The sequence below is a fragment of the Malania oleifera genome, chromosome 7 (genome assembly GCF_029873635.1).
Source record: "Malania oleifera isolate guangnan ecotype guangnan chromosome 7, ASM2987363v1, whole genome shotgun sequence".
Taxonomy (NCBI): Eukaryota; Viridiplantae; Streptophyta; class Magnoliopsida; order Santalales; family Ximeniaceae; genus Malania; species Malania oleifera.
The window spans coordinates 16,898,285-16,910,566 of NC_080423.1; the positions used below are offsets into that span (position 1 = coordinate 16,898,285).

Sequence of the window (12,282 nt, forward strand, 5' to 3'; positions counted from 1 at the left end):
TTGTCTAAAATTTGTCATATCCATGGACCATCTACTTCTTTCAAATCCTCCTTTGTCACCATCATCTAATTAATCTCACTTTTTAGCAACACAAGAAAAATCCTATTGTCCATGATTAAAAAATAGTATAAATATATTTCATTTTTTATAAAAAAATTATAAATTTGTAGATATTCCTTATTTTGATTATTTTTAAATTCAAGTTGTTTTTTTTTTACTTTAGTTTTAATTAAAATTGTGTATAGGATGAATGATTTAATTTTTTAAAAGTTAATTTTAGATATTAAAATATTGTGATAATAGATAAATAAATAAATAAAAATTAAAAAATTTGGTCAATTTTGATAAAGCAGCTGAAAACTAGCAATATAAATTATTCATTATACATAAAAAATAAATAAATAAAAACGATATAAACTAACCTCTAGGATTACTTAGACCTTAAGTTATTGCTAGTTTATTTAGACCTTAAATTGAACATTACTTACATCCATTGCTAATTATGATAAAACGATAGTTATTTCTTGATAATAATATTATCTAAAATTTAATTATTAAATTAAAAAAATTAATTTCAAACAAAAAGTCTCAATTAATTTATAGATATGCGCATTCCGACTGCCTAGTATTCAAATCATTATATATATTTATATATATAAATAATTATTTCATTCCAATTTTAAAAATTTTAATTTTAACTAAGTAAGGTTAAAAATGATTTATAAACCAATCTCAATTTCTTTAAACTAAACTTTTTCCCTATCTACCAATAGGAAAATTAAATGTGTGTTTTATATGTATTTTTAAACAAATTGAAAATATCTAAAAAAATATATACGGGCGGGGACTCGACCTCGTTCATAATCCCCTTCTCTCTCCCTCTGCGCTTCGCTGGGAGCCGATGAAAATGGGGGCTCTTGTGGTCGTAGTAATTGAGTGTTGAGATTTCGCTGTCCATTTTCGATTCTTCAGATGGGTTCTTCATCACTCAGTTCTTCCTCATCACTCTGCGCTCTACCACAACATCAGAACATAAAGTTTTCAAAGCGCGGTATGTGCATCGTCACGCCCAAACCACCGCCCATTTCTTCGCTCTGCACATATAGATCACTCTCTGTCCACTCTAAATTTCAGTCCGCAGTACTGTTTCCCCTAATCAAGCTCTGGATGCCCACAAAATCCTCTCATCTGTTCTCCTACTCCACTTCGCGTCGCGTTCCTCGCGGACCCACTTCGAATCCCTATGAAAAAGTTTTAAAATTCTTGTCTGAAAAACTGGTAGTTTTGCTTGTTGGGTCATTCATCTTCATGGGTTGTCTCGGAACTAGACCAGTTCTAGCCCTGCCCACCCAGAAAAGCAGTTACAGTGAAAATACAGAGGAAAAGAGAGAGACCCAGAATGAGAGAAGTGAAGATGAGGAGATGTATGTGAAGATATTGGAGGAGGACCCGAGGAATGTTGAAGCTTTGAAGGTAGTTTTGTATGGGAAGATGAGGAAACGAAAGACAAAGGAGGCTGTAGAGTACGTGGAGAGGTTGATTGATGCCGAGCCTGATGAAGTTGAGTGGAGGCTTTTGCAGGCGCTTTGTTACGAGATGATGGAGCATCTAAGCAAGGCTAAAAGATTGTTCAAGGAAATTTTGGAGGAGAGACCTCTGTTGCTAAGAGCCTTGCACGTATGGTTCTTGACCCTTAGTTTATTTCATTTCATAAAAAATTTAGTTTGTTTCATTTCATACATAATTTCCGTAGCTTTTTGACACAGTTCCTCCCTATGCTTCTTCTTGTGCGTATAAATGTGCTTTGTGTCTGTTTTCTAGCCATTTGGATTCACAGGAGTGTACAAACTTGCATGTACTCATCCCTTAAAAAAATTGACTAGCTGATATTAATAGAGGACCATACATTTGAGTTGGATGACAGGGGAATTTTAGGGTTGCTTTTTGAATTAGATGTACTAGTCAGTATGCGAAACAGAGGATTCATTCTGGCAATGATCATGCGTTACGGTGATCTTTTATTCCTATTTTATAGATTTACATTATCAGAAGGAAAAAAAAAAAGAACAAGATGAACAAAATATAAAAGAAAAAGGTCTCTCACCTAAAGAAGAGAAAAGGCACTGGAAATAATGCTTTGTTCTCAATTTTTTTTTTAAAAAATATGTTATTGGTATCATCTAGTTTGTTCCTTCTTAAGGGCCTTCTTCTATGGGGTTAGAGTGGCTCTCCTGATCTGCGTGAATTAAGTTCATTAGTGTCATTCTGTTTGGTTGTATGGATGTGGCTTTAAAAGTCACTAAGAGGTTCCAGGTGCTAAATATGGCAACTGGCAATGTAAGAAATTATGTTGGAGCCTGTAGTTTCATGGATCACTTTGGAAAATTATTCCCCTATTCTCCATTGTCTCTGTTTTCCAAGCTTGAGCTGTTTTCTGTATTTTTTGCTTCACTGTCATGTGGGAAGGTTGAAATCATATAGAGGTAACATTTGCAATTTAATTGAGCATTATTGTCAATTGTTATGCTTGGTAAATAGGCCTCATAGTGTACATTCTAAAAAAGTCACGTATGTTTCTATATTTGGAGGATACCTCTTTTTATTTTTCTCTATGTTATGTTTAATAGGTAGACTATCCAATAGGCGACCTTTGAATAAAACGAAACTTGTTGCAAAAAGGGCACTTGTAGTCATCCATTATAATGTCCTTCATCCTAGCCATTGACGTTTTGTTGTCCACAATTCATTGGGAATAAAGGAGAGGTGGATTGACAATAAGGCTAGAAATTGAGTTCTATTGCGTGCAAAGGTTTTCCCTAAACAAGAATTAGGATTAAGACTCGAGCATTAGCATCTTTATTGTTTCGGTTTGGTTAACGGTTTAGAGTTCGTGGTTCAGATAACTGAACCAGGCTCACCCCTACCTGAAACTATTCCAGTTGACAGCCCTTTAAAATCCCACATTTGCCAATGTTTCTTGACACACCAGCACCACCAATCGACTGACCACCCCTTTATCCACCAGCAGCTGAAAGGACATCTCTGGTGGCATATGTGCTCCACATACTAGCAACGCCGATGCGCATATGAGAAACTGTCAGTGTCTTCTGCATTTTCTAGAATCGCAAGAAATTGAGTTTGGCCATGATATTTTGGAACTTTTGTATATCTTGACTTGGCTTTGAGATATTTTGACCTATGGTCTAGAATTTTGGCCCGTCGATGCAAATTTAGTGTTTTGAAGCCTGAAGGTCTGCCAGCATTTCAATTCAGGCTACGGCGACAATTAATTTTCCTTCGTGAAATTTTGATAATGGTTTGAAGAAATCCAACTTTGATAGTTTGATACATATTTTTGGAGGAAAAATTCAGTGTGCTAGCACCATTTTTCAAGTTTATTAGTGGAGAATCTATGAGAAACTGAACTGAAATATTTGAGGATCTTTAAGATTACAAAGTCAGCATGAGGAGGACTCATATGGACCTTCGATAAGGTTGCATAAACTTTCACCACTTGGACTGTAGAGAAATTTATTTAATGTCACTTACCTAATTGCTACTTATTTGAATTTGCATGGGTCCATATTTGCTCTTTGTGGGGAAATGATATTTTTCTTCCATGTATATAGTTCCCACCTAATTGGTAATTCTTAACAACCAATACAATCTTGCTGTCCTTCGAATATCTTTTGGTTGTTCAGGTGCTCATTTTTTCTTAGATTGGTTAGATGCCATGGAGAATTATTTTTATTGGTATGGATTGTGTGACCACAAGAGTTTCTACTTAGCTAAATCAAAACTTCTTGGTTTAGCAAAGCAATATTGGCAAAAAGTTGAAAGGGACAAAAAATTATCTTGGAAAACCTCTTGTTACCACTTGGTGTGAAATGACATATATTGAAGAGAGGAATATGCCCCACATTCTTACAAGGAGCAATTAGAACTTTGTAATCTTAGGCAACTTTCTTCTAGTGGACCAACTATCACCTTAAATTTAGAGACCTCATTTATCAGTGTGCAATTGGAACCTTGACTGATGATTATGTTCCAAAAAAGGGTTGTGTTTAGAAATTAGAAAGCATATTATTTTGCAAAACTGAAAATGCTCCACACTCTATTGAGGCTTACATGTGGCTTTGAGAGCTGAGAGACCTCTCTGACTATCCACCCACAACACCACTTCAAATGTTGAGTTTCAGACTAGATCAATTTCCAAGTGGTGAAGTAGTTAGAACCCCACACGAGATGTTTAAGAGAAAACTCAATTTTTGAGAATAAACGATCAAATTAGTGCTCAAGCAATTTGTTGCATATTGAGTCTCAAGACAACATAACTAGTGCACATTTTTTTGAGTCTTCATTGGGGATGAGTCATTCATCTTCTTATCAAAGTAGGGCCTTAGACTTGTCTTTAGAGCCTAAACATTGTTGCCGCTTCGAGGCCAGAAATGGACATTAATGTCTCGCTAAACTTGGTTGTTGAGCCTTGCAATGAACTCCAAGATGAATTATCAACTACTAGGATAAGTATGTTTGTCAATGACCCTACTTTAACAGTTTAACCTCAATTGTCCATTTCTAACCCAAAGAATTGAGCAACAATTTGTTGCTGTAGAGCCTCTAGAGTTTGTTGATAGTTCTTTAATCATGGATCCTTGGAAATTCCCTTGAGAAGATTTCTTTTCCATGTAGTAAATATTTGTCTCCATTCTCACTTCTACTCCCTCCACATCTTCTTTAACCAAATCTAGTGAAGTATTTTCCATCCTTCTAGAAGTTGTATTGAATGCGTATTTGCTTGAGTTGCCAATAAATTTGGATATTAAATTGTTTTATCAAAGGACATTGCAGCCTTCTATGCTACTTGCAGTGGGTGGATCTTTTTGATACTCTCCCATGGTGATTGATGAAGAAATGCTGTTCGTGCCACCTATACATTTGCCTACATATTTGACTTTGTACCTGCTGATGGAGTTCGAGCTACTTTGCCCTTTCACAGCTTAAGGTCGAGTTCTCTCTAACATAGGGAGTTCAGCAGAGAACCGGGGGAGAACATTAGATTTATATTGCTATAGATTTAGGAGCTGTTTGGTATCATTTCTATTTTTTTTTTGTTTTTGTTATCGTTGGTATACAGTCAAGAAACATATTATGACAGCACATTTGCTTACATTGCTAACTTGCTAATTTTCTATTGTGCTGTGAAAAAAATCAAAAAAAATTTCAGTTGTTTTAGAAACTTCTTATCATCATATTTGGTATCTAGAATTAACTTTTGTGGATTAAATCATTCATTTGTGCATTACTTTTAACTAAAATAAAAATAAAATGGCAATTTGAATTCAAAATATTATTTATAAAATCCATAAAATGTCAAAAAAAAAAAAAAAGAAAAAAAATAGTGTAAGTCCTTTAAAAATGATTTTCGCTAATTTTCAATTTTCTCGTGCAACAATATTGTTCTTGTAGCACTTGTGTGTGTGTGTGTGTGGTGTTGGGGGGGGGGGGGTGTGTGAGAGAGAGAGAGGAGCAACTAAGAAAATTACAAAAATAACCCCAAACTAATAAAAAATTAATAAAATAATCCCAAAGTAATTAAATATTATAACAACTAAGGTAACCAAAACAATTATATATTAACTAAAATTCCTAAGGTATCTTGATTTGCAAACAAAAACAAATTCTAGTTTTAAATCTTCAAATAGAATATGTTTGCCTAGAATTATGCATGTGGGATCCCTTATCAAATTCCCCCTTGTTAGAGAAAAGTGATCTTGAGTGTTCAAATGGCACAGTAGCTACTAGAAACTATTCAAGAGTCTTGAATAACTTTTACCAAACAGCAAGATGAAGAACTAGCATAAACTATGTCACTCCTCAATCATTAATAGTAAAGAGGTCAAACTAAAAGCTTATAACTTAAAAGCTCCAAATCATTGATATCTTGGTTCACATGTGCTACTGACAAAACTGAATGTAAGTAATAACTCAAGCTAATGAAACGCTAGCTGCTCTACTGAAGTTGCCTGCATAGAAGGCTTTAACATCCTCCAAAATGAGCAACAAGTCCTCCAAATAATAAATTAATTTATTATCTGAGTCTAATGGAAAGTCAACTAAATATGCATTTTTTCCATATTCAAGAATTACTGGAATTTTTTTATTGGATTTCGTTAAAGAATGGCTGAATAGGTGGAAAGGGAAGAAATTGGCGATGAAGGCACATGATCGATGGATGCAAAAGAAATCTTCTCAAGAATATCCTCAACAGTAGGCTCAATGACTGAAGAATCTATGAGAGAATCTAGAGTAGACAATTGTGGGTTCTTCTGTGATTAAAGGTGAAAATTTTTCCTCTGGGTATTGAGCCATTAAAATGATTTCAATCCCTGTAGTTGGTGGCTCATGTTGAATTTCACTGCAAGCCTCAACAGTATGGAAACTAGCTGAGGTTCATCCCTGTCCTAGAAGAAGCATCAACTCTGTGTAGGGTCACTAAAGACAAGCCTAGGGACTTCTATAAGAGGACTCATGACACATGTCCATTGAAGGGCCTAGAAATTGTGTCTAAAGTATAAATGATATGCAAATCATTAATATAATCACGATACTCAATTATGGAATAATTTATGTGAGGACTTCAAACAATGGTGTCCTTATCTTCAACGAGTTGAGTCCTTTCTTGAACATTTTGGATAAGATCATGGAGACATGGCTACCACTTGACCACTTAATAAGTTCTTTAGGCTGATGGACCTCCCTAAGACAATAGGAGTCTTTGGTTGTCACAGAATTTAACTCTTTGTTCCTCTTAGCCCATCTTTTAACATAGTGACAATCTTTTTGCTCTCATCCATATCACACCTAAAAATAAGGTCATTATATTTAGTAAAACATTGACACATTAGAAGGCAATTGTTTAAGGTTATACAAATTTTCTGTTAGTTCTTTCTGAGACGAATTCTGGACATCTTTGTCTTTTAAAAGATATTTTATTTAATACCAAACGGTATCAGGTGTTTCTCCAAAAGGCCCTGTGTCCTCTCCAATATCTTCTTTATCAAATACGTCTTCATTAAGCATATTGGATGCATTGTTGATTAAAAATCCATACCAATCAAATAGTTGACTCTAGGTCAGATTTTTCTGCAATTTCTCAGAAATCTATTTCTCTAAGAAAACTCCAAATTGTCACAGCAAATCTGGAACAGATGTCTGCAGAATCATACAGTCTGGAACTTATGCTGGCAGGACCAATTTCTCATCAGTATTCTGGAAAGGCTGTGATGGGTTGGGATTCTTGCAATGTGAAGGGGATTGTCATTTCTGGTGATAACGAGGGATTTTCTGGTTTCTGCTGAAGGTGAAATTATTTCTACAGTGATAAATCTTTGTGGCAAACAGTTGATTTCTCACAGGAAAACTCCAAAGTATCGCAGAAAGCCTATGGATGTTAGCAGGACCAAGTTCTTGTCAGTATTCTGAAAAGACTGCGATGGTGGGGGATTCTTGCAATGTAAAAGGGATTGTTGCTGTTGGTGATAAAAGGGATTTGGTTCTGCAGAAGGTGAAATTCCTTCTATGGCAATAAATCTTCGCAACAAACAGCCAATTTTCCACGGAAAACTCCAAACTATTGCAGCGAATCTGGAATGGATGCTAGCAGAATTATATGATCTTGAACATATTCTGGTTGGACCAATATCTCGCCTGTATTCGGAAGCTGCGATGGTGGGGAACTCTTGCAATGTGAATGGAATTGTCGTTGTTGGTGATAACAAGGGATTTCCGACAGGGTTATGCTGAAGGTGAATTTCCTTCTATGGCAATAACTCTGCAGTTGTATTTATTTGCCAAATGCAAACAACACTGTGCCACAACTCTAAAGAGCTTTTGGATGTTCTAGGGAACTGGTGGTAGGATTCTTCACGGATAAGTTCAACTGTTGCCCAAAAATGGAGTTTGGATTCATTTTGCACCCTCTAGTTTTGTGGGACTATGTTGAAGCATAGTTGATTGGCTGTATTTGGGATCAAAATATATTATGGAACTGGAAATAAATGTGATTACCTTTTATGGTTTCCTTTTTTGGTATATGTACTTACAATTTTTTTTTTTAGACATCCTTGTATCATGAAGAATGCTCTGGTTTGCTTTGTGAAAACTTTATGTTAATTGGGGAAGACATGATACAGGTATCCCAGCCCTTTGTTTTTTCCATAATTTATTGTAATAAATATGAAGTGTAGGTTAGCATAAAAGTAGCCGTTAGGGTGCTAAAAATTATCAATGGACCTTCAAGATCTTCCAAGAATAATGCAATTGCATAGGTGTATAGGGAAAGCTTAGATTACGGTAAGTTGTATAATCTTATCTTGGTTATTTATATTTATTATTTGGTATTTTATGCCTGGATATGTGTAACCATATGGTATGAAGCCCCTCCTTTTTTGGTTACTTTTCTTGAATACTTATCAGCAATGCAACTTTGCTTTGCCTCAGGGTCTTGCAATGGTGATGCACAAGAATCATGAAGGCCCGGCAGTTTTTGAGATGTTGAACAAAGCTCTAGAAGTTGCTCGTCGAGAAAAAAGGGTCTCTGAGGAGAGAAATATAAGAATTTTAATTGCACAAATGCATGTTGTTAAGGTGATAGCCTGGACCATCTTTCTTAATATGTCCAAGCTCCCCAAATTTGGGAGAGGCATTTTAAATCCCATGAATATTAAGTTGTTTGTTCCTGAGCATTTAAAAGTGCAAATGCATCCTTTTCATTGCAATCAATACAAATGCAGAATGGTCATTTCCAAGAGTAAAGAGTGTTTGATGCCTGGCAGGGAGACCTGGAGGGAGGCTTGAAGAATTTCCAAGTTCTGGTTGATGAGAATCCTCGGGATTTTCGGCCTTATCTTTGCCAGGTAAGTTGATTGTTATACGTTCTGTGGGTGCTGCCACTGGTTTTGTGTTTTTATATTTTGTTTCATAGAACTTGAAAAGCTTCCTTTTTAGGCTAATTTTGGGTGCCTATAAAGGTTTGTAAACATTTTTTAAGGCTGCTTTTTTTTTGTCTTTTTATTTTTTCTTTATTTTTTGTGGTTATGCAACTTTTGAGTTTTGACGTATATTTCACTTCTTAGTTCTTACTAAACCTCACCCTAGTTCCATCTCTCTCTCTCTCTCTCTCTCTCTCTCTCTCTCTCTCTCTCATGCCTGTGCACAATCATCGCACTCAAAAATAGGCATACCCGAAACATGAGGATAAATGAACGCTTCACTAATTACTAATTCAATACTTGCCTTCAATTTGTGTCAAAATTGATGCTCTGGCTTAGTATTTTATTTCAATGTATGTGTCATTATCAAATCTAAACTACCCTTGTTAACTAGCTAGCACGAATGCTCATTTGGAATGTGGCATTGGAACCCTCCTGCACAATCATCGTGCATCACTTATGGCTCCGTGACCATTATTGGCGAAGGGTCCTGGATGGTGGGGAGAGGGCAAGCATGCAGGTGGGCCCAACGGCTTGTCATGGTCTTTTTTTCCAAATGAGTATCCAATGTCCATGTCAGCCCTAGTTAACAGTGTTATTCTTGATTTAATATTGGCCCATACACTCTTAACAAATGTATTTGGTCAGCGCAGAGAGTGTTGGGAGTTGTGAAATAGTGAAAAGGTCAGTGGCTGTCTGACTTGTCTTTTTTACCCCAAAAAGTAGTTATTTTATCAAATTACTTTGATCAAGACAACTCAATTCATTTGAAAATTTTGACTAGTAGTTCAGTTGGTGGTTGGAATGATGGTTCTTAATTTGCAAAGTCAATTCATTTGTTTTCATTTTCACTTTCTTAATTGTTACATTCAAGTATTTCTTTTTTCTTTCATGCCTTCCCTCTTTCACCATGCAATGATTCTGGGCAGCTTAAAATGAATAATTAAACCATTTAACAATAGATTGGCTGTCCGTTACAGCAGGTGTTGTGATGTGTTTCTTTTCATATTTCATTTACATTTCTTCATATTGGGCTTGAATGATAGGAGTGGCATCATTTGAGTTCTTTCAAGATTGATTTACTATAAAAATACAGAAAACATGAAATATTGTGGACTGATAGCTAATCTTGAAGAAGGCTTAAAATTGCTTTAAGCCAGAAGATAATAATGAAGAAAAGGTTATAAATTGCAGGTTGATCATTAACTATTTGGGGGAATTTGTTGCAGGGAATAATCTACAGTCTATTGGACAGAAAGAAGGAAGCCGAAGAATATTTCGAAACTTATCATAGTCTTGTACCCAAGGAGTTTCCTCAAAGAGGATTCCTTGATGATGTTGTATTGACAGCAAAACGCAAGTCTCGGGGACAGCTTGAGGAGGAGTTTGGGTCTGAATTTTCATACAGGAAGTAAAGAGCCTGTTGGCTTGGAGAGTTGCAGACTTGCAGTTCGACACCTAAAGTAGATACTGCTTGTAAGTTTCTATGCTTTTTAGATAGCTTATAGTGGTAGGAAGTAGATATACTACTGCAAGGGAAATTTAAGATATTGGCATGTGCAATATGCTAGCAAAATGAGGTTACGGTTGTAATGGTTATAAGGCTCAAGGCAGCATTGTCTTGTATCAGTTTGGACTCAAAATCAAGAGTTTGCTTTGTGTGAATACATTGAAATGCACCATTTTGTTTGTATGGACATTCTTAGATTTCTCTTGATGGGGATTGTCTTATAGCTGTCTAGTAGAGTAGCGGTAGTCAGAATGGCAGCTGAGTTTGTGGATTAGAAATTTTTCAATATTATTTTGGAAGGCAACTCACTATGCTTGATCAGTTGGCCTTAGAATCACAGTGCTTGCAGTGCCTTAGAGGGAAGATTATTGGAGGATATTCTCTTTCTCAAACAATTTTTTTTTTTTTGGAAAGTTAGAATTTAATATTGTTTGTCAATAATGCCATCCTCATAGATTAACCCTATTTGCATTAGGAAATCTGGTTGAGGATTTTATTTGGATTGATAAATCTCAAAACTTTGTTTTGGATTATTTTTATTGTGCTTGTAATTAACTTTCAGGGGTAAAATCATAAACCCTAAAGTAAATTTCTTATTGTACAATTCAACCTACCAACTTTGATTTAATATTTAAAAAATTACTAAATATTTAAAATTATTTAGTTAATTTGTTTCACCACCAAATCAATTTAATGATCTTGTTAATTATTAATACTTAATTTATGATAGACTTTTCTTCCCTAAAAAAAAATTTATTATGTTGTAATATGGATCGAAATATGAAGAAGCATAGCGGAAATAAACACAAGAAGTAATTAACACATCCAAAAAAGAATAATAACACGATTTATGTGATTTGACAAAACATACATTTACGAAAGTAATGATACACAAATTTCACTAAGAAATTTACAATGTACACAATATATTTCTCAAGATGATCATTCTCTCTCGTCAATATATGCCCAGAATAACATATATAGAAGTTCCTTGGACTTCCGTTTATCTAACCACCTAACGTTCAAAAATTCAAAATTCAAAAAAACTACTCGCAGTCCAGGCGCCTTTCGTTGACGAGTACATGATTTCATTGACGATTCACAGAAGACACTTTGTCGACAAGAACAGGATTTCGTCAATGAATTTGAAACTCTGAAATTTCCTGCTCTTAGTACTTTCTCGTCAATGAATTTCAGAGCTTTCGTCGATGAATCATTACTGTCCCCTCATCGACGAACACAGGACATTCGTCGACGATCTCTACTGTGCTGCTCCTTCATGTTTTTCCCTCTTCCTTCTTTACTTATAAAAATCAAAGTATAAGAGCCACAAATTACAATCTCTACCTTGACGATTATACACCCCTTAGGAGAATCTCGAAAAACATGAGCTGCTCCATCTTGAATTTGAAAACGTTTGGTTGGGTATGTCTCCCTTCTATCACTTGGAGACATGGAGTAAGTCCAAGCAATGCTTGAACTTTTTAGAAATAACTGATTTCGTTAGAATATACGTTGCATTTTCAGACGTGTGAACTTTCTCCAACACAAGTTCACCTGAAGCAATCAATTCCCGAACCCTATGGAACCTCATATCAATGTGCTTAGTTCTAGTATGGTATATCTAATCCTTCGTCAAATAAATGACACTCTGACTATCACAATGCAGCACCACACCATCTTACTGTAATCTCAACTCTCTAACTAAATCAATAAGCCATAAGGCCTCCCTTGCAGTTTCGGCAACTGTCATATATTCCACCTCAGTTGTGGATAATG

General features: G+C 35.4%; 1 protein-coding gene across 1 annotated transcript; it reads left to right on the forward strand.

The window, feature by feature from the left end:
* The first annotated feature begins 824 nt into the window (after nt 1-824).
* LOC131160420 (protein SLOW GREEN 1, chloroplastic) lies at nt 825-10,710 on the forward strand. Its single transcript, XM_058116089.1, has 4 exons — nt 825-1,677; nt 8,503-8,649; nt 8,838-8,918; nt 10,223-10,710. The coding sequence occupies exons 1-4, from the start codon at nt 973-975 to the stop codon at nt 10,406-10,408; spliced, it is 1,119 nt and encodes a 372-aa protein (XP_057972072.1). The 5' UTR covers nt 825-972; the 3' UTR covers nt 10,409-10,710.
* The last annotated feature ends 1,572 nt before the right edge of the window (nt 10,711-12,282 follow it).

Bases quoted from the DNA above. Each gene is read 5' to 3' on its own strand.
- LOC131160420 (XM_058116089.1), top strand. From the start codon at position 973: ATGGGTTCTTCATCACTCAGTTCTTCCTCATCACTCTGCGCTCTACCA. The intron at 1,678-8,502 runs GTATGGTTCTTG...GCTTTGCCTCAG, and splicing joins TGTTGCTAAGAGCCTTGCAC to GGTCTTGCAATGGTGATGCA. The intron at 8,919-10,222 runs GTAAGTTGATTG...AATTTGTTGCAG, and splicing joins TTCGGCCTTATCTTTGCCAG to GGAATAATCTACAGTCTATT.